Genomic DNA, 27,163 nt, shown 5'->3' with positions numbered 1-27,163 from the left:
CCCACTGCAGGACAGTCAATAAAGACTGCGATCTATGCTATGCACCCATTGTAGGGCAGCCAGTATAGAATGAGTCGGATTTAAGCTATATATATGTTGTACCCGCTGCAGGGCAGTTAGTAAAGTATCGGATGTAGGGTATAAATTGTGCCCATTGCAGGGCAGTTAGTAAGGAATGGGATGTAGAGTAGTGCCTATTGCAGGGCAGTCAGTATAGAATGAGATCTACGTTGCATACATTGTTTCCATTGTATGGCAATCAGTATAGATAAGTATAGCTTTCTAATAAAGAAGAGGATAAGACAGAATGACAATTGTATATTGCACTTTGTATTATGATGATGAGCCCTGTCTGATGGTTGTCTTGTTTGCAGGTCCTGGCCATGCTGAAGCCCGGGGAGGCTTCTGGATCTGCCTTCCTGAAGGTGGACCCGGTGTACCTCCAGCACTGGCAGCAGCTCTTCCCCCAGACCCATGTCAAGGCTGGAGTCCTGAGCCATGTTCCTCTCCCTGAGCCTGCAACTGACAACCTCCGCCTGAGACCAGCCTCCCTGTCCTCCACCTCCTCTACCTCCTCTACCCCGACATCAGCACCCTCTGCCCCCTCATCACTGGCCGGAATCACCCCAATACCTACAGTCATAGGACCAACATCCAGCCTGGAGCTGCCAGGCCCACCAAGGAAAGACCTGGTGCTCCCCAGCTGTCAGGAGAGAGCCTCCAGCCGCATCCAGTGCACCCCTGAGGAGTTGGACTATTATCTCTATGGCCAGCAAAGGATGGAGATCATCCCTCTGAGCAACCCCACCAGTGACCCCAACAACAGTAAGTACCCCTGCAAGAAATATCCAGAGCTTAGTACACCTACTGCCCTGTGCAGAGCGCTGGTGGTGGGGAGGGGAGGGTGGCAGTGTCACCTGGGAGGAAGGAGGGCACCTGACTACATGGTGTCACCGCACATGAGCGTCACATTCCAAACCACAAAAAGTCACAGCAGTAATCATCATCACATATCCACCAACAGCCCTATAGGTGCATGAGGATTGAGGAATTCTTTTAGTATTTGCATATCCACTTTTTAGAAACGCGACTTTTCCTGCTGTATGCCAATACAAAGTATACAAAGAATTATATAAAAATCACTGAATGACAGTTTTACTGCTAAGAAGCTATGTATTCACGTTTTCTGTTAAACACAACACATTGTAAATCAATAGACAATGCAACTTTTAATTATGCAAACAATATATATATATATATATATATTTAGTTTGCGCTAAATAACTTTATCAATTAAGCGATCGTTTCCATTTCATTCTTACATTAAACACAACATTTTTTCTATTTGTCATTCTTTCTCATCTATAGTAAAGTATGTTCTCATTTATAGTAAAGTATTTTCAATATAAGCCGAATACCGGCATAATGCCATTACTGCTTCCGCCGAGGAAAATTAAATCTTTTAAATATTTCACTATTTATTGGTTGTAACTTGTAAGTTAACATTATATTAAATGAAAAAAATAATACATTCCGCCTTACAGGAATTTCCCTGCTACATCAAGTATCGGAAACTTTAATAGTAGTTAAATAGTTTGGAGGATTCTGATAAATTAGCTGTCTAGAAAATAATTATACAACCAAATATCTGTAGGAACTACAATCAATAAATATCAGTGTTCTTCTATATATAGGACATTGCAGTTATCGCGCCTACATATACCGGCAATTAGACCTCGCTGTATGTGTGTACAAAAAATATACCAAAAAATGCGATTAGAGGTTCTGTAATGTTACTACAAATGTCGAGCTCTCTTTTATTATATGTATAAAGATCTATCTATCTATCTATCTATTTATATATATATATATATATATATATATATATATATATATATATATATATATATATATATCCATCCATCTATGTATATATATATATATATATATATATATATATATATATATACATAGATAGATAGATAGATAGATAGATAGATAGATAGATAGATAGATAGATAGAGATAGATAGATATAGATAGATGTATATGTGTGAAACAACAGAGTTTTAAATATGTTTAAATATTCAATAATTAGCCTCGACTAAACACAATAACCTTAGTAAGAGTCATATTATTTTTTTCCCCTTAAATCACATATAGTTTTTCATAACGAAATTCAGGCTCAGCTTTCCTATTTCTCTATAGGGTGGATAGTGAAGCGCTGGGCATGTATAGGGTGTGTGGCATGCAGTGTGTAGTCACCTGTGTCTATCTGCGGTCATCTCCGGGCTTCAGCTACTGTAAATACATAGAAACTCCAAAGTCACAAATTTACAGAGCACCATAGCATGGCAAAGAGCACCTGGGGGCAAAAAGAGTCTGGGGTATTGGTTCTAATCTGCTAACTGGTAGTTGCTAAATAATTCTAATGCATAATATATATATAGGAGGTGAAGCTAGATCTATCTATCTATCTATCTATCTATCTATCTATCTATCTACTTATTTCTTTCTTTTCTTTTCTTTTCTTTCTTTCTTTTCTTCTCTTTTCTTTCTTTCTTTGTTTTTTCTTTCTTTTTTTTCTTTCTTTCTTTCTTTCTTTCTTTCTTTCTTCCTTCCTTTCTTTTTCTTTTCTTTCTTTCTTTCTTTCTTTCTTTCTTTCTTTTCGTTCTTTCTTCTTTCTTTCTTTCTTTCTTTCTTTCTTTCTTTCTTTCTTTCTTTCTTTCTTTCTTTCTTTCTTTCTTTCTTTCTTTCTTTCTTTCTTTCTTTTCTTTCTTTCTTTCTTTTTTTCTTCTTTCTTTCTTTCTTTCTTTCTTTCTTTCTTTCTTTCTTTCTTTCTTTCTTTCTTTCTTTCTTTCTTTCTTTCTTTCTTTCTTTCTTTCTTTTTCTATCTATCTATCTATCTATCTATCTATCTATCTATCTATCTATCTATCTATCTATCTATCTATCTATCTATCTATCTATCTATCTATCTATCTATCTGTCTATCTATCTAGTTGTAGGCATCTGCTTAGTTATTAGAACGTGGTCCATGACAACCATAAACTGATTAGTAACCATTAAATGATGCTGCCAGAGAGGTCTCTTCTGAAACTTCCAATAAACTTGCAGTGATCTAATGCTGCCAGAGAAGTGCTCATTCAGGTTGGTGGCTACCAGCAATCTTTTCTGTATCACAGGAAATATTCCTAAAAGACAGAGGTCATCATAATTACTCGTCCCTGTGATCCATCTCATGTTGGGTGCACAGGTCATTCCAAACACAGAGAAGCACCAGCCACCAGGGAAAGACTGTACTGTCCAAGTTACTGAACACCCACAACAATAGCGCAGCAGCTACACAATGCCTTGAAGCTTCAATAACACCAGATTGTTAGTGCACTGACCATCTTTTAGAGTCAAGTAAAAGACAGTCATGGTTATCTGATACTATCAGGCCATTGGGCTGCTTTTCTAAAGTAGTTGAGGATCTTTACACAAAATTGTATGAATATTGACTTCAGTTATCCAATTATGTCTAGATTAAAGACTACTACTACTACTACTACTATTACTACTGCTAATAATAGCAGAAATGTGTTTTTCACATAATGGGATCATTGAAGTAAATATTCACACAATTTATTGTGTGAAGATTCATAACTCCTTTAATAAATCAGCTTCAATGTAGTAATGGTAGGCCTGGTGTTTGTGGCATAACACAGAGCTATTGGCATGGCTTCTTTCATCGCCCCCCCCCCTTTGTACACAGGGTATGCAGTCATATATTAGAGTGAGGTTAGAAAAAGGTGCTGGCTGTTTATTTAAGGTGATAAAATGGTCCATCAGCAGTAATCTCCATCGATATGTGCCACAAGGAGATGAAGGATGAGGGGACAAGCCACAATTAATTGCTCTATAGTTTTGTAGGAGAGAGTGGAGCCAGCACAGAGACAGCATCGATCTCAGCTCCCAGCTCCTATTCATCATCTGTACATTGTATATGGGGGTCTCTCAGGGCCAGGGGTGCTGGCTTTATACAGACAATATTCTCGTTTCAACCTTCTCCTACTGACAACAAACATTTCATTCACTCATCTAATCAATCCATGGAAATGCAACCACGCTTGCCTTGAAAATATATTTATTTACCCATGTAGTAGAAATAAAACAGCCAGAAAGACTTCATATATGATTTTTAAAGACTCAATATACTTAAAATATGAATAGCTACATAGATAAAATCGATAAGATCGATATTATACCCTAACGTATGTAATGTACCATTATATATACTTTTTTACAGTTGTAGGACAATACAACTGTATACAATATAATGTACATTAGGTACCTGTCAGGGTATAATCTCTACCCACTGGCTGTTATTTTAGCTATGTAACAATTTATATTTAAAGTCTATTGAATATATAAAAGTTACTCAATGTTATCAACCATTTTAGGTTCAGAAAGGTTCCTGCAAGGTTCTAAAATACAATTCTTCATCCTCACAAATTAACGGGTCTGATTATTATCTAGCAATGCTATTTTAAATTTGTTACAGGCATACCCCACTTTTAAGTACACAATGGGGTTTATTTACTAAAGCTGAAAAGTGCAAAATCAGGCTCACTTCTGCATAGAAACCAATGAGCTTCCAGGTTTTATTACCAAAGCTTAATTGAACAAGCTGGGGTTAGAAGCTCATTGGTTTCTATGCAGAAGTGAGCCTTATTTTGCACTTTCCAGCTTTAGTAAATAAACCCCATTGCGTACTTAAAAGTGGGGTATGCCTGTATTCTCTTTCTAATTAATAATTAAAATTTAAATCATCACAAAATAATTGTTTCCTTAAAACTTTATAGGGCTAGATCATTTACATAATTTATTTTCTTTTACTTTACATACCATAATGTATATTATTGTGTACATTTATATTTAACAAGCTTAATGCCCAAGATTATAAAAGTATGGAAATGTTAATTCGCTTGCATATTAAATTATCGCCAGACCATTACGCTATTAGGTGTTATTTACTAAAGGAGTGAGTTTTCCCTGTCGGTAAAGTATACCCGTGTGTGCATCAAATGTCCATTCATGTGCAAAAGAAGTTCCTGTCACTTTTTTTCCCTGCGCATGAGTAAAAATGACTTATTTTAATCAATCGCCCTCTATGTAAAGTAATGTAAAAGTTTATGTATCTATTCATTTATTGTATATCATACTTGATATTTTAGTGGCTAGTTTGCAAGGATAAAATTAACCACAAATTATCAATATTATATATAGCATATAAATGCATATAAATATAAGTAGCAGGTTATGTGTATTACGGATCATAGGTTACAGGTAATACATAGGATAAAGGCAATATAAATACTCTCTTATGGATATGGATAATACGTATAAGTAAACCATTTAGGAGTAGTAATTGTGCAAGAGGCCTTGTTATATACAAGATAATTGTACAAATTATGAAATGTAAGAGTGTATCTGTTGAACATTAATTCAATTCAAATTACATATGACAACTTTCCCAGATTATCAGGGTAGCAGGTAATCATTGTTTAATACATAATTTAGTACTTGTTTACTTATTCTTTTGGACTCCAAGTTCCCATGGACAGGGCCGCTCGACCCTCTTATATCAAATTTTATTGTAAATGTTCTGTCTGCCTTTATTTTGTAAAGCGCTACGCAAACATTTGGCTCTATAGAAATCCTGTAAATGAATTATTCCCTGGTCATAGGCTATGTATGACTCATATGTACTGTAGTTAGGCACCAATAACTATACTGTCTGCAGGCATATAAGGTGATTTACTAAAGTAATCTTTTATGAGGATCTTAGATTTTTATTTCCAATGCTTAAACAGATAAGACAAAAAAAGTAATTTCTTCCACTCTGTTTACAAGTCAGTAGAGATCTATTAATCATGATCATAGAATGACATATATATAGCTATATTTCTATCAAATGTGCAACCAGGCAATGAAAAGTGATCTGAACTGTTTAGAGCTGAATAGGAATCCATGTATCCAGTATATTACACCATTTTATCCTTCCCTGATAGTGTGTTGCTTGTGGGTCTATATCTGTGGGGAATTTTTTTTTTTTAACTATTTATATACATAAAGTCCTACACATCACCCACCCACTGGCAGCAACACACTTAGAACATTGTTTATTGGACTGGCAATAATGTGCAGAGTCCCTGATTTACCATCAGTAATTATTTATACATATTGGCCAATGTGCATGTAAAAGTAATCATGCATCCTATACCTGTGGCAAAATATCATAGTAAATAACAATGAAAAAAATTTGCGCTATGGAGACAATTGTAAATAAAGTTAAATAATGATACAAATGTGGCTGCTGCTGTAGTGCAAGGTAAAAGACCCCAAGTGAATGAAATGTAAATATTATACTTAGCGCTGCTCCAATAAACAATAAACAATATATGGTAAAGTGCCTACATTAATATAATCAATATCATAGTATTAATTAACAATGTAACGTGCTCAGTGAAATTTTATTGCAAAAACATATAAAGCGCAATCATATAAAGTCCTTCCATATAGCCATACGGTGTGTTGAACTTGTGCAACTTATACAGTTGGTGTAGATCTTGGTGATGCTCCGTGCTCTCCTTCTAGGTCCCCACTAACCAACAGTAATCTTTAAATGCACCTCGTATTGTAGTTGGAATATCGCCTCCTGTCAATGACTGAAGGATTTATTCTATGTATATCACCCAATATCACCTTTCTTCCACCCATATGTTAAAGACATCAGGTATATCCTATATCCAGATATGACTATCACCTTCCAAACTTTCCTGGTGATCGGATATTCATATTATACATGTGGCAATGAAGAGAAAAGGATATATAGTGTAATACTGCTAAATTTGTTCATAAAAATCATTACACTTACATCAAACTTTTAAAAATGTGCAAATAAACGTCGCCTTGGCGTGCAAACAACCATCACTTGGTCTCTTCTGCTTGAGGCGTTTTGCCCCTCCCACTGGGCATCTTCAGAAGCTTGGGGCGCCTGTGACTGGTTGCCTTTTATGTTTTAAGTTCCACCTACTACACCCGATAACTCCTACGACTCTCAATGAGTGTAGTAGGAGTATAGTGATCTAATTTATACTGTGCACCCATTCACCAGTCACGGGCGCCCCCAGCTTCTGAAGATGCCCAGTGTGGGGGGGGGGGGGGCGAAACGCGTCAAGCGGAGGAGACCAAGTGACGGTTGTTTGCACGCCAATGCAGCGTTTATTTGCACATTTTTAAATGTTTGATGTAAGTGTAATGATTTTGGCTTTTTATGAATTAATTTAGCAGTATTACACTATGTATCCTTTTCTCTTCATTGCCTGATTACCGGGAAAGTTTAGAAGGTGATAGTCATATCTGAATATACAATACACCTGACGTCTTTAACATATCGGTGGAAGAAAGGTGATTGATATTTTCACCCATACATAGAATACATCCAGCAGTCCTAGTCATTGAAGGGTGGCGATATTTTAACTACAATACCAGGTGCATTTAAAGATTACTATTGGTGAGTGGGGACCCAGGAAGGGAGCATGGAGTGTCACCAAAATCTACACCAACTGTATAAGTTGCACAAGTTCAACACACAGTATTGGTATATGGATGAACTTTATATGATTGCACTGCATATGTTTTTGCACTAAAATTGCACTGAGCACTTTATATTGTTAATTAATACCATTATATTGATTATATTAATGTAGGCACTTTACCATATATTGTTTATTGTTTATTGGTGCAGCGCTGAGTATAATAATTACATTTCAAAATATCATAGTAGTTTGGACTATTTAGCAGGAAACCTAGACTTGATAATACAAAAAAAAAAAATTACGCACACTCTAATATTAAGCCGAAAACATAAATGTGAAAAATGATATATCAGAATCACAAGAAACCTCAGCCTGCAAAGTCCTAAAAAGATAGACTCTAGGCAGGGTCTGATCAGAAGTAATCATCTCTATGTGATTTGCCTTTAGTCAGTGCTATTTTATGATCTGTGCATTATTAAATCTTTATCCTTTCACTGTATATAGCCCAACTAATACCAATGTGTCCTTTGTGTTAAAAGTGCTAGACGTGGCCTGTGAGGGTAACCATAGCATGCAGGGATGATGGACAGATCAAGACTAGTCATTCACTTTACCACAGACAGTGACAGTAATATATTATTATAATTCCAAAAATCTATACATGTCACTGGTGTACTATAATAGAAGCCTATGGTAATTTTAAGGATTTGTTCACAGTATGCTGGCTGAGATGCATTTTTCTGCACACCACCGCACATGTATTGTGTGAACAAGTCCCTAATGACCATTCATTTTCAGGAAAATTAGAAAAGGGCAGAAATTGCTCCTGATCCTGTGTGGGTACTTGAAGTGAGCATAAGTTGGAGTACAAATCCTTAATTTAATTGATCACCCATATCATCAGTTGTAATTCTAGTTTTTCATTCTGCCTGGATCTTATTATATGACACAATTAAACAGGTAAACTGGGGATATGTTATCATAAAGAGAGTAGTGTTGCGTGTGTGCATGCGTGTGTGCATGTGTGCATGCGTACTTGTGCATACGTGTGTATATGTGAAAGTTAAATTGCTCAGAAGTTTACCATTAAAGTAAATTTTTTCCACTACTACCACTAGTGCTCAGTCATTGTTCAGTCACAGATTCAGTTATATCATAGTACTCAATTTGCTACTAGCCCTTCTATGACTTCTGCAACTTTGAATAAATATTCAACAGCTTTCCATTCTAAAAGTTGGAAAATCAAAAAAAAACTTTAAAACCATTGATTGATTTTTCCACTGTTGATTTCTGGGCATAAGTAAACTGATTCATGTAAACCAGAATTCAACCCACTGCTTGAAAGGTTGTTAGCTTTAGGTAACACTGCATATTTCTGGTGATCTTGCATGGTTTCCTTCATGATGTCTTGCATACCCTTCCACCCTCCCTGGTGCCTACCCACCTGTACTTACTGCAGCCAGCACTTTTGTCTGGGGCTGATTTACTAAAGGAGGTAGATAATGTTCACTTATTGAAGAGAGATTCTAAAGCTGGGGTCATTTCAATCAATCATGTGCAAGCAAAAGTCCAGTGTCGAAAACTTCACTTGTACATGACAATCAAAGTCATCATAGCTTCATATTATTCGATACACTAAATAGATATTTTCTACTGCAAATCAACACTTTTGTCCTAATGTTTCTTAGTACTCTCATCAAACACAGCCACAGTGCATCTCTATTCATCACAACCATAGGTACTGGCAGTGCATTTCTTTATAGTCAGTGTTCACTATTAGCTTCTTCTCATTAGGGGGTTGATTAACTAAAAATGGAAAGTGCAAAATCTGGTGCAGCTGTGCATGGCAGCCAATCAGCTTCTAACTTCAGCTAGTTCATTTAAGCTATGACAATAAAAATCTGGAAGCTGACTGGTTTCTATGCAGAGCTATACATCAGATTTTGGCTTTAGTTTTAATAAATCAACCTCTAGGTGTGCTATATGTATGCATTGGGGTTGTATTGCTAAGTGAGTAACTTTGCAAAGTGAACGTTCACTGAGCTACATAAATAAGGTGAAAATGTTCGCACTGCAATCATCCAATCATGTGCAGGAAAAGAAAATCCTGTTTTGTTAGCTTCCCTTGACCAGGACTCCATGCTGAGCATGGCTTGGCCGCTTTTTATAAAGCTCACACATTTTTTATTGCGTCTTGCTGTACTTTATTACATTTTAGCACTCATCTGGCTCTGCTGACTGTTAAGAATTCAGCAAAAAAGATAACAAAAAAGCATGCTAACATGCAACAAAGTGCAATGCGGAACATGCATGTTTGTATACTCATATAATTTGAGCCCAGCCTCAACGCATAAGAGTTAGGGAGAAAAACTGGAGGAGGACCCTGGCCCTGTTTTAACAGTTAAACAAAAGAACAATAACTGTTTTGTCTGAAGTAATAACATGGCTTAATGCACTGGTTTGGCTTTGCAACAAATAACATCTGTTTTGTGTGTGTTTTCTTAATTTTTTTTTATATTAATATAAACCACGTATTGTGTCCACTCTTTTGGACTGCAACACTAACAATATTTCTCTGACAGTTTTGGCTTCACAGTTAGCTATCAAACATTTTCACACTCTCTGCCGAGTGAGATTTTTTAAAAATGGCCACCGGAAACCAGGGGCAATTTGGAATAAAATGCTATGGAAAACAATGAAATGTAAAAAAAAAAAGGTTTGTCGGTAGAGTACATGGGATGAAGGCTACATAGTTAATCTGGTTGAAAATAAGACACAAGTCCATCCAGTTCAATGAACACAGAAATAATAAAAACACACACAACCACCCTCCATATACCCTGACCTATACCCACAGTTGATCCAAAGGAAGGCAAAAAAAACAAAAAAACTATAAAGCTTGATCCAATTTGCTCCAGTGGGGGGAAAAAATCCTTCCTGATCCCCCAACAGGCAATTAGATATTCCCTGGATCAACTTTACCTATAAAATATTAGTATCAAGTTATATTAGGTTGCTCTGAATTCCTTTGGATTCTTGATATTATGGTAAATAGATGCTCGGTTTGCAATTTGGAAAGCTGTACTAAACAAACTATTCCGATCATTTGGAGTTGGGAGGATAGTACCAGTAGCAGCAAGAGCGCTTCAAACCAGCAATCATGGCTAAACAATTGATATAGAAAATTGGAAAACTTGATCAACATTCCAGTTAAAACAGAATGATGAAGTAACATTATCAGTTACCATCACTCCTCTTCTTCTTTTTTCAAGCCACTCTTAGTACAGGTATATCCTCATCTCCCCTAGTCTGGAGTCAATGTACATTTAATATAAGCACAAGTGGTACTGGTGGTGGTGTCTTTGTGGCTTTGCAAAAAAGTCTAAACAGGTCAAAGTTGTGGACTGTATAAAAGAAAAGCTGTATGAAAACGCCCAACATTTTGAATGTGCTAAAAATTTAGACTTTAAATCATTGGCAGTGGCCAGGGCACCCGTGGCAAATGTTGGGTAACTTAGTGCCACAGCTTGCGTTATTTTCATTATTAATGGTGAGTTGGGTTATGATGACGTTGATGATGTTGATATCGTAACAGATGAGATGTGGAAACTGATTCAGGGTGCTCATAAGGAGACATCAATAAAGGAAGGTGGTGTTAAAGAAGGTGACTTGCCATAACATATCACCAAAAAGATGAAGTTATCTTGCTGTACGGCTTTTCCTAATGTGGGAAGCTTTGTTATCATAGATGCTGTTTTTTCTGCTTCTTCTTATAATGTCAGGATAGATTCAAGTGGTATGAGTTTGAGGGACATTGGGGGAATTGCATAGGGCCCATTCTGTTTGACCATTCTGTTCCTGATTGGATAACATATGTATTGCTGCGTGCGGTGTGTGTGTGTGTGTGTGTGTGTGTAAGCAAAGACTGAGCTGTGGTCTCCCACATGTTTGGGAACTTCAGCTGCCATATACAGCAATATATGAGATGTCATTACATTTTTCTGTAGGACAAGCACAGTGGTCAAAATCACAAGTGTATCCTCCTCACCTTCTTCAGTATAGATCTCATTCACAATCCCAAACTAACATTATAATCAGGTGCATCTGCCCAGATTTTGTTGTATGCTATAATAATGATTTAGAATAAGCAATACCTTACTCAACATAACAGCAACTTTCTCCAGTCACAGCGCCACACAAAAGCATTGATCATCAGCCAATGCAGGCTTTACAAAACATTTGCGTCGGGCAACCTTCCACCTAAAATGAGTATACTCTAGTACAGTGATTCTCAACCAGGGTTCCGTGGAACCCTAGGGTTCCTCCAGAGGTTGCTAGGGGTTCCTTCAGCATTGGGCAATTTCTGCCTCTTAGATAAGTTCCCACTCACACTGTCGATCTTTTTAGCTATCTGAAAGGAGGTAATTCTTCCCAATGACCACAAGTGTAAGGACCATTCTTCCCACTGACCGTCACACTAATGTATCATGAGTTGTAGATTTCTAATTTTTAGCAGGGGTTCCTCGAGACCAGAGAACTATTTCAAGGGTTCCCTCTGTGTTGAAAACGTTGAGAAAGGCTGCTCTAGTAGACTTTTTCATGAAAATTCTCAGTATATTCGAAGGCTTGACAAATGTCGTCTGAAAGTAGTTCAAAATGTTGATGTTGGAGCGAATGGACTTTATCGATAGAAAACCTCATACACTGTTAGTAGGTTTCTTGTTCCTTTGAATTTTCTTATTACTGCGGTCAAAAACGAACACCAATTTGACCCCACTAACAATTAGAAAATCAACCGAATGTTCTTAAAATAAAAAGTTTCAAATGAAAATCTACTAGTGTATTCCCAGGCTTATTCTACTGCTTTGGTTAAAATATAGCTAAAGAAATAACTTTTTGGATAGAGTAGGGAAGTTTTGAAACCCCTCCCAGGTTTTCTGTTTGTGTCCCCACTTGGAAGATTCACTCTCTCCGAATAGTGATCATTGTCACAGTATCAGAAAGTCATAGGGAATTTTACAGCTTTTACTACAACAGTAAGTAAGGAAGATCTTCCAGTGGGGACACTATTTCAGTGACAACTGTCTAAGATGTTTTACTCAAATTTGGAAAACATTCTTCACATTTCTTGTTTTGTCTTTAGGACAGGAAGTGAGGGAAAATGTTACTTATCATGGATACAGACAATAAAAACCTAACAGCAGTTTTAATCTTATCCCACCTTAACCACCCCTCCAAAAAATTGGGCCTTACACACTTTAAAAAATGCTGCTTCATAGAAAAATTTGTTTTACAGTTTCCTCCTATGTTGTTCATTTTTAGATTAGATTACCTGAATGTAAAAAAAAAAAAAAGATAGTCTAATTTTTACCTGTAAAATTAATTTAATGTAAAGCTGAATTCCAAGAAGCTATATTATTATTATTATTATTATTATTATTATTATTATTCAGGATTTATATAGCGCCAACAGTTTGCGCAGCGCTTTACAATATGAGGGCAGACAGTACACTTACAATACAAATCAATACAGGAGGGATCAGAGGGCCCTGCTCGTTAGAGCTTACAGTCTAGAAGGCTATAGCATATATAAGACAATTGAATCAAGTTATCTATTCATTAAATGTAGTTTTACATATATTTAGCATAAATTCTTAATTTTGTCTTAACGTGAGCCTCTCTTTTCCCACTGCGCTCAGACTGGGAGAGGGAGGGGCAAATCAGAGCTCTATTGTAGTGGTGACAAGCGTGGTGATCTCATTGGTGTGCTGCCTTTCCTTTATTGTCCAATTAACAGACTGAGTGTAGGTTGGTGACCAAGATATATTGACTAACATCAACAGAGAAAAGTAAGGTCATTGCTCTGGCTGTTCTAGCTGGCATGGATGCCTGGGATGAAAGACTGGTTGAATGCAATTGCAATTGCTTTGGCAGGTAAAACATTTCATGTATACATATTCCAACTGCATATTCATCTGTTTGTCTGGAGTTAAGCTTTAACCTCCCTGGTGGTATGATTATGTCAGATTTTTGATGCTGAAAGCGGTACAATGTTTTGCATGGAAATTTGGCGTTTTATATTGTAGGCCTGTAATTCTTAGGAATAACTCACTTAAATCTGTCCAAACCAGAGTCTAGTAGACATCCCAGGTATGATAAAGTTTGAAACACAAAATCATAAATTATAATATAATAAATAATTATAAATAATTATAACAAATAATAAAATAATAATAATAAAATGTATTCAATAATGTAATCAAATCAAAAACACAGAAATTTGCTCAGTTGCAGAATTGTAGCTGTCGTTACTTTCAGTGTTAGATGATTAATTTCCCCACAAATCACTATCGCTCAATTCTGAAAGTGATTCTAATTTATTATCGCTGTTCTAAAACCACTTTTGACGTACAAGGATACTTTTTGGTTGCTATGGATAATCTCAAGTTTCCAGGCAGAAAGAACAGTATATATAATATAAAACTACATGTAGGGCACTGGACAAAGCACTAGGGACAAAAGGTATGTGAAATGATTTGATATAATAATGTAATCTGTAAGATTGCAGTGTAATGTATGTGTTTTTAACTTTTTGAATTTGGCACTGGGTTCTGTCCCCATGCGTTGCGACGCTCACAGGGAATGGAGCTCGGCACTGTGATAGATTGAGCAGAGGATACAGCCTCGCACACACAGTGGGAAGACATCGCAGGATCCTGGTGATAAGGTAAGTAACTTTGCCTGGATCCTGTGATGCAATCCCGAGTGTGGTTTGGGGTTACTGCTTTTGGTAATGAAAATTCACTCCAAGCCACACTTGGGATTATGGCTAGGGAGGTTAAGATGCCTTAGAGCATGAGTGCTCAACCTGTGGCCCTTCAGCCAGGCCTGCTGATTGGGGGGACCACCGAACCTCTTGTAGAGGGCTCAAGCACACAGGGGGCCCACACAGGGAAGGGGATTAGTGATGGACAATTGCTGAACTCTTCCTCCAGCAGCTGAAAGCTGGTCTCTCCCCTTCTCCCTGCTGCCAGCTTTTATCTGTTGAGAAAGAGACAGTTGTCCATCACTAATTCCCCTCCCTGTGCGGGCCCCCCTCCCAGCGCTGGCTATAATGTCAGCTCTGCTCCTGAGTTTGTTAGCTCTGTAACTTTCTTTCTCTCCCTCTGTCTCTCTGATCCCGGAGCTCCAACTGCCCAGTCTGTATATTTTTTTCATCTAATCTTCATTTTTTTATTAACTCAGCTTTATATTTTAGACTTGGCAGGAATTCTGTAAGTTGTGTTGTACTTGTGTCTGCCAATTACTTATTTCATTGTATTTTTAGCTAAATATAACCATAATATTTTCTTGGGGAGGGGCATGTCAGGTAATCTGTACAGGGCCCTGCAATTTCTGACAGCAGCCTTGCCTCCAGCTGCTGCAGAGCTAAAAGTCCCATCATGCTTGTAACTGTCAGTCTTGCAATGCCTTAAGGGACATGTAGTTTCACAACAGCTGGAGGGCCGCAGGCTGAGCATGCCTGTCTTAGAGGAATATTTGCAATGCATGCATTTACCATGTCTGACATGCACTTACATCTCATTTCCATTGATTTGAAGATTTACCCACTTGCTGACCAGCTCACACAGATATACTGTGGCAGGTCGGCAGTGCTGCTCGAATCACCATACCTGTACGGTGGCTCATGCAGGCGCAGTTGCAAGCGCACGCTCTTGCTCCTGCTGCACGCTGGGGGAGCGTGCCCGCGGGTGTGGTGGATTCGATGTCCGCCGACGACCTACGATCGATGTAAACAAGGCAATTCCCCATTCTGTCAGATGACTTGACAGAGATCAAGTGTTCCCAGTAAACAGTGATCTCTGTCATGTCCCTGGCAGCCCACCCCCCTACAGTTAGAACACACCCAGGGAACACACTTAACCCTTTGATCGCCCCCTAGTGTTAACCCCTTCCCTGCCAGTGACCTTTTTTACATTGGTCAGTGCATTTTTATAGCACTGATCAATGTAATAATGTCACTGGTCCCCAAAAAGTGTAATTTGGATTTCAGATTTCAGATTTTTCTGCCGCAATCTGTCAGTCCTGCCACTTCAGCCCTGGAAGGATTTGCCCCCTTAATAACCAGGTCATTTTTTGCGTTGCTTTAACTGACAATTGCGCTATCGTGTGATGTTGTACCCAAACAAAATTTCCGTCCTTTTTTGCCCACAAACAGAGCTTTTTTTTGGTGGTATTTTATTACCTCTGCGGTTTTTATTTTTTGCGCTAGAAACAAACAAAAAGTGACAATTTAAAAGTAACAACAAACATTAGTTGACCATTTGATCTAGTTCACTATGCCAAAAGTAGCAATAAATAAATATACACTGCAATTTTTGTCTAGTTCAGTATTCAAACACTGCGTGTATGTTATTGGCAAATCACAAACACTAATTTACTCTGCAGCACATAGAATATCATATAAAAGCCAATATCATTTATTTTTCATTTATTTATGACAGGTATTTAAAGTGACAAAACTTTATGCAGCATTTTACACATATATTGAACATTAACATCAGTCCCTGCCCTCAAAGAGTCTAAGGTCCCTAACTCATATTCATACACATACATACTATAGACAGGGGCCAACTAACCTACCAGCATGCGTGCGGAGTGTGGGATAGGGACATTTATTTATTGCAGTGTGTTTATGGGGGCAACTAATTTGAGAAGTTGACTCATCTCAACAACCAAGGTTCAGTGTAAAAAAAAAAAAAAAAAACCCCCTAAACATTATCTGAAGTGAGCAGAAACTAGTAATTCAGCCCCAATGTTCTTACAGGGAATCTGTCTACATGAAAAAATACTTCAATACGTAGCAGTTCACTAACAAGATAAAGTAACATGTTTCTGCCGAGCCTGTCAGTGGCCAAGTTAACATTATAATTCAATGCTGAAGGCACTCTGGGAGCAGTAATTTTCAATAACTGTCAGCAATGTCCAGGTACAGAACAGGGCAAAGAACTACCAACCCTCTGCAGCTTTCAGATATTGTAGGATCAGAGATAGATAAAAGGCACCAGGTCCACTGTTTTTCCACTATTCTTTACTCAGCAAGTGCAGAATAATGTAAAACCTAAATGTATTCCATGATCCCAACCTAGATAGTTGTAGAATACATTGTACCAATCTAAATGGGGAAATTCCAGACACATGGGCTGGTCTGTCTGTTGAGTTTGTGGACAACTGTCAACATTTTCCCCACAATAATGACCGTTTAAATATTATTCCATGAACAATGTGAATGCTTGATTGGATAATTTAAATGCACATAACTGAATGGTGGAAGTGAACAATCCTGCACCTTTTCTGCTTTTTAGAGCAAATGTTCACAGAGGTTAGTGAATTAAATAAAGCAATGTTAACTTCAATGGTCTAGCTATGTACATGCAAAATCCTGTTTATTAAATTTCTATTGCACATGTTTGGTTTAGTCTTGTAAATACATCATGACTTTATTCACAAACCCTCCTATTATTTGCAACCAAGGGAGCTGCCATCTTAGCCTCTGTTTGATCTACAGTTGCCATGGTGTTGCACATGTGATCATTATGACACCAGCAATGATGGTTTGACAGTTTGGTTAAGAGCACAAGCAAATATGACAGTTATCATACATTGCATGCCTTGAATGTAATTGTTTTGGGACATGGCTTTAATGATAGAATGTAAGGGGTTGATATCATTTTATTATTTTACACTTTGACTTGTAGCATGAAGTATAAAAAGCTGGCTAAAAATTATCCACTTTTGCCCCATCTGATCTTCTAGTACAACACCGAGGCAAGGATCAAGTGATTTTAAGCCTGGTACACATGGGCCGGCTCGTTCAACATAAACTGGCCTACATTCAGCTCATGTGTACATCAGCTTGTTGAACCAGCATGCTGGAAAACAAGCATCCAAATGGCATCTGATCGGTGCTGGCAGCCAATGACTGCAAGCACTGATTACTGTGTTCTGGCGGGGATCAGGGGCGTCAGTCCCCCGGGAAGTCGCCCTGTTAGAACACAATAGCTCAGCGGGGAGATCACTGTACTGACATTGCTTAGTTACTACAGCAAGCTCCTCCTGAGTGAGAATGTGTAAAAAAGTGTGGCGCTACCTCAAAACACAACCAAGTAGTTATTATAATAACCTTCTACAATCAAAATGTAGATATAATACCTCTAATAGTGTAAAAACAAATAAAGGAAGGAAGTGAAAAAAAAAGGAAAAAAAAAACGTCATATATAGTGCACAAAAAACAAAAATAATCCAATCACCGTGATCAAACGTGAGCAACTCAAAGTGGTGTAAAAATACAATTCTAAAGGTGATAAGGGTGATGATCCACCTTAAAACATGCATGAGACGTTCACACTCACCAATGTCTAGGCATTGAAACCACCCCAAATTGGTAGGTTCTCTGTAACCATCAATATGGGTGGTGGTAATTCCTTATTCTTTAGTAGATTTTAAGCAATTTTGCTCACAGAAGAGGACATAGAAAACACAACATAGGAACAGTCATAGTGTAACAAAGCTTAAGGAACACATGTGGGTAAAAAAGCAATGCCTACTCACATTTAAGTCCTATGTGCTGGCACTAACATAAACAGCTTTAGGATACCTCTGCACGGCCGCAGTGTGTGTTCCAGAGCCAGGGGATGTAGAAAGATACCGTGGAAGTGACGTCAGTGAGGGATGGACAAACAGCCTCTATGCATTTTGTGTTGTACACGTCATCAGGAAGATCGTTTTCTTTTTTTCATTCAACCTGCTGGGTTGAACATCAAAAAATCTTAAGGTGTGTACCAGGCTTTAGGGTACACAAAAAAGGCATTGAAAAGCACTCTAGATGTTAGAAACATTTTATAAAACCCAAGGGGTTTGATTTATTAAAACTAGAGAGTGCAAAATCTGGTGCAGCTGTGCATGGTATCCAATCTGCTTCTAACTTCAGCTTATTCAATTAAGCTTTGACAATAAAACCTGGAAGCTGGTTGCTTTCTATGCAGGGCTGCATCAGATTTTGCACTCTCCAGTTTCAGTAAATTAATACTATATAGTTTTTCCAACTTGCTTGACATTATGAAATAAGGGGACGATGGTACATCCCTTGTTTTAACACACATACTTATTGACATTGCTTTTAGAGACCATCCATATTTTGCTTGACATTATGAAGCTGCCTTATTGAATGAGACGAGCATCTTCATACTGTCAACTACGTGAATATTTACTTCAATTATTCAATCGTGTGAAAAGCAAATTCCTTTTTACTTATTTTATCTGTATCTGATTGGGTATTTAAAGTAAACAGTAATTTGCTTTTCACATGAATTGAGAATTAAAGTGATTTTTTGTTAAATTCTCACATCTCTGGGCATCCCATACAACCCTCCTCAATTACAAGAGAAAAAGTGTTATCTTTGTATACACCACTTACAGTACATCAGCCGAGTTGCACAACAAAGTGTAGTAAATTCAGCTAGATTAGACAGTATGGTTTACACTAGCCAGAGACAGGCAGATGTCTTATCAAATATGGTGGTCAGGGAAACACTTCCCCAGCTTGTCTAGTGCCAGGACCAGGCTCTCTTTTTGTGTGGCTTGAAGATGTGCTGGTAACTTCTTCATTCTGATTTCTTATTGAGAAGAAAAGAGGATCTCTCAGGCTGCTCAGAGGTTTTCCAATGAATTATACAATTGTCTAATAGGAATGCCCCTGAATGGCCTTATATTTGAGTGAGTGCTGTAGTGGAAGTCTGACAGATAGGAATGGGATCAGGCTGTCTACGGTCATACTTACATATCAGCAATGCTTTGTGCCGTTCTTCACTATATAATGCTGTCTGAGTTTGAGATTGGCATTGTATACTACATAACAATTTAGCTCTAAATATAATCTTTTTTTTATTATTATTATTTCTTTATCAACAAATACTTACTGGGATTATCTAATACTGCACTAACACAGATTATATATATATATATATATATATATATATATATATATATATATATATATATATATATTATTTCCTTAAATATAATCTGTGTTATCTAATACTGTACTAACACAAATTATATTTAAAGAAATAATAAATAAATATATATATATATATATATATATATATATATATATATATATATATATAATCGGTGTTAGTTAATCCCAGTAAGTATTTGTTGATAAAGATGTCACTTAAAGATATAGTGTCCATCCAAAAGAACAGAAAACAATGACTTCTATGCTTAAATGAACAATCCATTCCTATGTCTCGCTGTTGGCCTTTTACACCGACTGCCATTGAGTCCCCAATTATAGCAGTTTTTGTGTGTGGACACCTGTCACTAACAAGTACATTGAGAAGAGCAATGGATTTCAACAAGACCGCTCAAGAGGCCTCAGGGGATGGACGATGACATTTGATCACTATTGACCTGAGCTGGATTGAACAAAAGTGCTTTCATTTGCCATACAAGTTGCCAAGAGAAACCATTATTTTAGGTCATTACAATGGAAGGTCTGCATATGGGGCACTCATATACACATGCATGCTAGCATGTGTCCATACACACACACGTGCCCTAATTGTACATTGTAAATAAAAAATGCATAGGTTATTTTTTTATACTGTGAAGCATAAGACAAAACCATGAAAATCAATCACACATAGTCTATCCATTGGTTTTCTAAATACGTAGAGAATGTTTACTCTAGTTCATTTAGCAATTCAGGGCTATGTAAAAAATACATTTTTAAATCCTCTTCCATGATTGGGTATTCAAAGTGAGAACTACTTCACTGTGCTAAATGAACATTCTTTAAACCTTAGGTTAACAAACTTCAGTTTATGTACATATCAGACAGATTCTTACATATACAGGGCCTGATTTACTAAAATCCAGGGATTTTGTTCTCAGAGAATAGGTGCAGGAACTACCCCCTTCTGAGTTACCCTTCGTTTCTGCTCCCTACCCACCTCTGAGCATTTTCCCTTGGTACCACTTCCTACCCACCTCCCAGTGCCAACCCTCTTAAAGAATACAGAACCAAGTATCATCTTGTGCTACTAAGTGATTTGCATGAAATTTGTTAACGATAACAAGAAAAACAGTAAAATAGAGTGCAGAAAGCAACAAAAGACCCCACCCTAATAACAGCAGACCCCGCAGCAATGATAGACCTCACCCCAGCAACAATAGATTGCCCACACAACAATAGACTCCCCCCCAGCAACAATGGACCCCCTACAACAACATAACACCCCAGCAACAATAGATCCCAACAGCCGGCATCAATAGACCCTCCAAGAGCCTGCAACAATAAACCTACCCAGCAGCAATAGACCTCCATACAATAATAGATTCCCCAGCAGATTCCCTAGCAGCCAGCATCAATAGACCCTCCAGCACACCCCAGCACTCCTTGCCATTACTTACATTCATTGCTGGAGGTGCCGGAACTGCGTTCCACTGTGTTCCTCCTGAAAAAAAGCCCTGCTAAAGTCAACAGTATACTTAACTGTCCACTAATTTGAGGCAATGTTGCACAATTGCCCTTAACTTGATGACCCACTTAAAGACTGCCCACCGCATATATATACTGCGGCAGGGCAGATCTATTGCACGAAAAACAACATACATGTACATAATTTCATGCAATAGATACTGTGGGCACGCATGCGCTCCACTGCACAGAGCAGGAGACAATCAGCTCCACAGAACGGGGATCTGTAAACAAGGCAGATCCCCATTCTGACAGGAAAATACACAGAGATCTTCTGTTCCTTGTAAGCAGGAACAGGGATCTCTGGGTTCTTCCTGTTAGTCCATCCTCCACACAGTTAGAAAACACTCCCAGGGAACACCCTAAACCATTTGATCACCCCCAATGTTAACTCCTTTCCCGTGCCAGTGTCATTTACACAGGAACAGTGCATTTTTTTTAGCACTGATCACTGTATTGGTGTCAATGGTCCCCAAAAAGTGTCAAAAGGGGTTGATTTACTAAAGACAAAAAGACTGTGCACTTTTCAAAGTGCAGTTGTCCTCTCCAAGTGCAGTTTCTCCAGAGCTTAGTAAATGAGGTAAAGCTACCCAATCGCGTGCAAGGAAACTTGAAAAAAAAAACAGCATTTGTGCTGGCCCATGATTGGGTGATGAATGTCAGCAGAGCTTCTACTCATTTACTAAGCTCTGGAGAAACTGCCCTTTGCAAAGTGCACAGTCTATTTGCTTTTAGTAAATAAACCTCTCTGTGTCCGATTTGTCTGCCGCAATGTTGCAGTCCCGCTAAAAATCACTGATCACCACCATTACCAGTAAAATAAATACTTTTTTTTTTAACCAATTTTTAGATATGATGGCTGCATTAGTTTAATTTTTTAGCCTTTACTTTCTCCTGTTGATCAAGCCAGTAAGTCTGCAGTTTTTTTTTTTTAGAGCAAGCTGCCCTGCTGATGTAACAGTTAGAGAGTTGAGACAAACCATTTAACACTGACAGGGGTGCTTGCAACAATCGGCTTTCATTTATTTATGTAAAACCTTTATCCCAAAAGGAAAAAACTGTTGCTGTAACTGCTTATAAAGTGTTGACTGGAGTTTGGCTTTAATTTGTTTAGTGTATCTAAATCTCCTGGAACATCTAACACTACTCTTCCCCAGACTGACAATGCTGCTGTGCAAAGGTGCTCCTTCATCCAGAGTGGGGGCACTCTAATACAAGAAATGTGGCCAGATCACCAGGGGAAAACAGAGGGGAAAAGCCCAATAAAAGTACCTAAGTCTGTTGTAATATCACCCTCTTATATTCAAATGTACAGTAGGTCTTACAGTGGGTAAGCACATTAGGGTTGATTTAATAAAACTGGAGAGTGCAAAATCGGAAACAGGTCTGCATAAAAACCAATCAGCTTCCAGTTTTTTTTCTCTCGAAAAGCTTAATTGAACAAGCTGAAGTTGGAATCTGATTGGCTACCATGCACAGCTGCACCAGATTTTGCACTCTCTAGTTTTAGTAAATCAACTCCTATGAGCCAAACAGCTGTACACAGCGTTGTCAGTCTCCCTTCTTTGACACACTTACAGGAAGGGACAGCAGAGAGATCACCTCATCTGTCTGCTGCTGATCCTTCATTTTGCCGTAACAAGGCTAGTGCCTCAGTTGTATTGCTTAGCTGCAGTGGAGAAAAAGCGATAAAAAAAAGATAAAAGTGTCTTAGATGAGGCTGAAAAGAACTGCACATCTTTTGGCATTGTATTTTATTTGTGTATTTAGCTGTTCGCCTGGAGTTTAGCTTAGTTACTGAAATTTCAAGAAAGAACGATTTCATTTAGACATATTCAAAGATGTTATTGGTTTGTTTCAACCATTTGGAGGTGGACTTGCTGTCGTGTTTTGGATCCATGTCCTTCTGCATAACCCAAGTGCACTTGAGCTTGAGGTCACAAACTGATGGCCGGGCATTCTCCTTTAGGATTTTCTGGTAGAGCTCAGAATACTTTTTTCACAGCACTGTATGTTTTTATATATATATATATATATATATATATATATATATATATATATATATATATATATATATATATATATTACATTTCTTATAAGCTATTTATTCCTATTTACTTTAAATGCCTACCCTTACAAATGTGTCAATACAACAGGGTTGATTTCTCACTTGATTTGGTATTAAAAATGTAAAACATACCCCCCGTGAGATAAGAAAGAAATACTTCCAAATTGAATTTAAATTAATATAATCATTTTATGTATTCAACAAATTTTTATGCTTTTAAGAATAGCCATTAGACTACCGGTATTTTATAATGCTCAAAATATTATATACATTTTCAAACATCTCTTAGATTTTAAGCTCTAATGAGCAGGGCCCTCTGATTCCTACTGTACTAAATCGTATTGTAATTTTACTGTCTGCTCTTATGTTGTAAAGCGCTGCCTAAACTGTTGGCGCTATATAAATATATAACAATAATTATAATACATACTTTCTAGAAAGAAACTCAGCTATGCTCAAATAGGGATCAATATGTATAATTAAAACCAAACCAAAACCTGGTCTTTTTTGCTTTATTGAGATGGAACAGGGAGAAATTAAACTGCTCTAATATACAAATACTCCAGTCCAGACCTTAATATTCCAGACCTGATGAAGGGGGGACTCTGATAACCCTGGAGCTCATTAGATGATTTTGGCGTAATCAGAGGCGGACTGACAACTCATAGGGCCCCCGGGCAATAGGAGATGATTATGGGGCCCCCGGGCAATAGGAGATTATGGGGCCCCCAGGCAATAGAACATGGGGCCACACAGTATACACACACATACAGTATACACACACACCGACACACAATATACACACACAGAATACACATACACACACAGAAAAGGTACTGGAGAGGCAGGGCAGCTATAATCTTGGGATTTAAAAAAAACACAGATTTTTACATACTGTCCCTGGTTTTATTGAGGCTGGCAACCCTGATGGGGCCCCTTAGTGACATGGGGCCCTCAGGCAGTGCCAGAGTGCCCAAATTAGTAAATAAGCAGAAGCTATGCTAAGTTCCATCGTCCTATCATGTGCATGCAAAAATTATGTTTTTTTAATTTTTCTTGCACGTGATTGGGTTTTCTTTGCAAAGTGAAGCTTTACCTCATTGACATAGCTCTGGAGCAACTGCACTTTGTGAAGTGCATAGCCTATTTGCCTTTAGTAAATCAACCCCAGTGTGAACAGACAAGTTGGGACAAGGTATACAAATGGTCCAAAATGGTCAGTCCCCATTATATTTATTTTGGACACACACCAGTGGATTGACACTCTCATCTTTCACTTGTTCCTTATGTTTTCATATGGACCACTCTAGGAGTTCCTGTAAGATTGGAAAATTGCCTGCAAAACCACACATACCATTGGAATATATCTCGTCAGGTTGATAAGTAATTCTAGAAGCTCAGCTTCAGAATAACACAATATATACTTTGATTATAGATGATTTAAAAAAAAAAACATTGATAGCATTTAAATTTTTTTTTATCAATAATCTTTTATGATTTATTTATCCAAAATGCTGTTTTTTAGTTTGGGAGTTGTATACCTTGTCCCAACTTGTCTGTTCACACTGGGGTTGATTTACTAAAGGCAAATAGGCTATGCACTTCGCAAAGTGCAGTTGCTCCAGAGCTAAGTCAATGAGGTAAAGCTTCACTTTGCAAAGAAAACCCAATCACGTGCAAGAAAATTTTAAAAAACATAATTTTTACTTGCACATGATAGGACGATGGAACTTAGCATAGCTTCTGCTTATTTACTAAGCTCTGGAGCAACTGCTCTTGCAGAGTGCAGCTGCACTTTGCAAAGTGCACCGTGTATTTGCATTTAGTAAATCAATCCCATTATGTCCTTGAGGTAACACATGAGTAATGCACCCTGGCGTACTGCTGTATGCTGAGCTATACAGCAATGCATGTCTGTTGGGAGGTACATTGAGGTACCATTGAAAATAAATGGCACTGTATCCCACCAGTGCAGCTTATAGCAGTAAAGTGTGCAGTATTGCAATGCATAGTAACTCTTTTTGGCTGAGATTTGTTTTGCATACACTACAGTTTCAAGTTTAATTGTATTATGTGTTAATTAAACACACCTTGTATGTACACTGCATTCCACTTTCCGAGCACAGCCATGATCGGCATGCAAATGCACATGGACATATACAGGGACATTAGACCAAGAGAGCAAGTAAACAACTAAGGAAATAAACAAATCTTATTGTTTTCAGGAAGCACACTGTTGGCATTGATTTGAGGCAGAACTGCTCAGTTTTCCAAGAGCTTCTTCTACAATAGTTTACTAGTCAATACTAGCTTTATTTATTCATCCATCCATCACTTGATTAACCTCCTACTACATTCTTCTAAAAATGAATATGAGCACAGAGGCCAGCAATGACAGAAACGAGACTTCTCAAATACAAAATCAGTGTCTGCAAAGGATCGTGGGATGGATGGCTTTTATATTACATGTGTAGACAACATGTCTCCAGGAAAACCATCAATAACTAAGAATTTATACAGTAGGAACCTAATTAAATTCAGTAGAACCTCATTCTTTACACAAATATACTGCTTTGTGTCTGTAAACTGTAGAATGAAGCCTAACATTACTTTTCGGGATCAGATTTATTATGTTACATAATATCATGCCACTATATTACACATTCTCTGTTTTCCTGAATGTATCACATATACACTATTAAATATTTAGTCTGGGATTACTTTAGACACATCAAATGCACTTGATTAAAGGGAAATTAGAAACTATTTGACAAATATTATCAGAGTTATGCACGTGCTCCTTGATGAATATGCTATTATAGTTGAACTTCATCACTGTTAATACCCTGCTTAATGTGATTTGCACTGACTTTGGTAAGCTTTAGAAAAATTAGACACTTTCTGAGAAATTCCTAGATCTCAGAGTACTTAATAATGACTTTAAAAGTAAAATAAATGCAAAGTACAACATGTAAGTAAAAATGTTGGTCTCATTATACTGTAAACAGGATAAAACGTTAAAATAAGGAAACTTTTCAATAGATGAATATACATGTTGTTTTACCATGATACAATAGTATTTTTTATTTAGGTTTTCTATGTATTCAAAAACAAGAAAAATAAAAAGCAAAAAATAAATAAAAATGACAGCAGAATTAAAAGTCAACCTGTGATGCTAACCATTGCAAATTGTGCAATGTGATCCAACAATGGCAATGTGTCATGACTGGAAATGGCTGCACAGTCCACGAACACGACCTTTACACTTAACACGGTAACTTCTGTGGCTCAAAATGAAATATTAGAAATAACAAGTGTAGATAGTATAGTGTCTGATATTGTGTACGTTTACTGTGGACATATATCTTGTCTGGGGTGTTACAGAGAAAAATGCAAAACCAACTAATGATGGTTTCCTGGATAAATAACAACATTTGATTGCTACCAAGTATTACTAATACTGTATACATTCTGTAAGTTTAGGAAGAATTTCCATGTTGTCTTACATCAGAAATGCAGTTTCAGAGGCTTCCATCTCTGGGTTGGTAAAACACTTACATGCAAGACATGCCTCTGTTGGTAACTGTAATGACCTGTACACACGGTCGGACATTCCGACAACAAAATCCGTCTGATTTTTTCTGACGGATTTTGGCCCAAACTTCTCTTGCATACACACGGTCGGACAAAGTTGACGGAAAATCTGATCGTTCATTCTGAAGTGACCTAGAACGCGTACGACGGGACTATAGAGAGCAGTAGCCAATAGCTTTTGTCTCGTAATTTATTCTGAGCATGCGTGGCACTTTGTCCGTCGGAATTGTCGACACGCGATCGGAATTTAAACAAACGGATTTTGTTGTGGGAAAATTTTAGATCCTGCTCTCAAACTGTGTGTCAGAAATTCCAATGGAAAAGTCAGATGGAGCCCACACACGATCGGATTTTCCAACGACACAATCCGATT

At 37.6% G+C, this 27,163-nt stretch overlaps 1 protein-coding gene across 1 annotated transcript in view; it reads left to right on the top strand.

The window, feature by feature from the left end:
* The window catches only part of PRDM6 (PR/SET domain 6), a 180,823-nt gene that overhangs the window by 1,257 nt on the left and 152,403 nt on the right, over window positions 1-27,163 (top strand). Inside the window, exon 2 of the mRNA XM_077462187.1 lies at window positions 375-825. Coding sequence (XP_077318313.1) covers window positions 384-825 — 442 coding nt within the window. The 5' untranslated portion in view covers window positions 375-383. The remainder of the gene's footprint in view (window positions 1-374; window positions 826-27,163) is intronic.

Source organism: Lithobates pipiens, unplaced genomic scaffold, assembly GCF_037356315.1.
Source record: "Lithobates pipiens isolate NorthernLeopardFrog02 unplaced genomic scaffold, aLitPip1_a1.2 Scaffold_3, whole genome shotgun sequence".
Lineage (NCBI taxonomy): Eukaryota > Metazoa > Chordata > Amphibia > Anura > Ranidae > Lithobates > Lithobates pipiens.
Note: the sequence above shows the minus strand (reverse complement) of the source record. Positions and strands in the feature narration are given on the sequence as shown.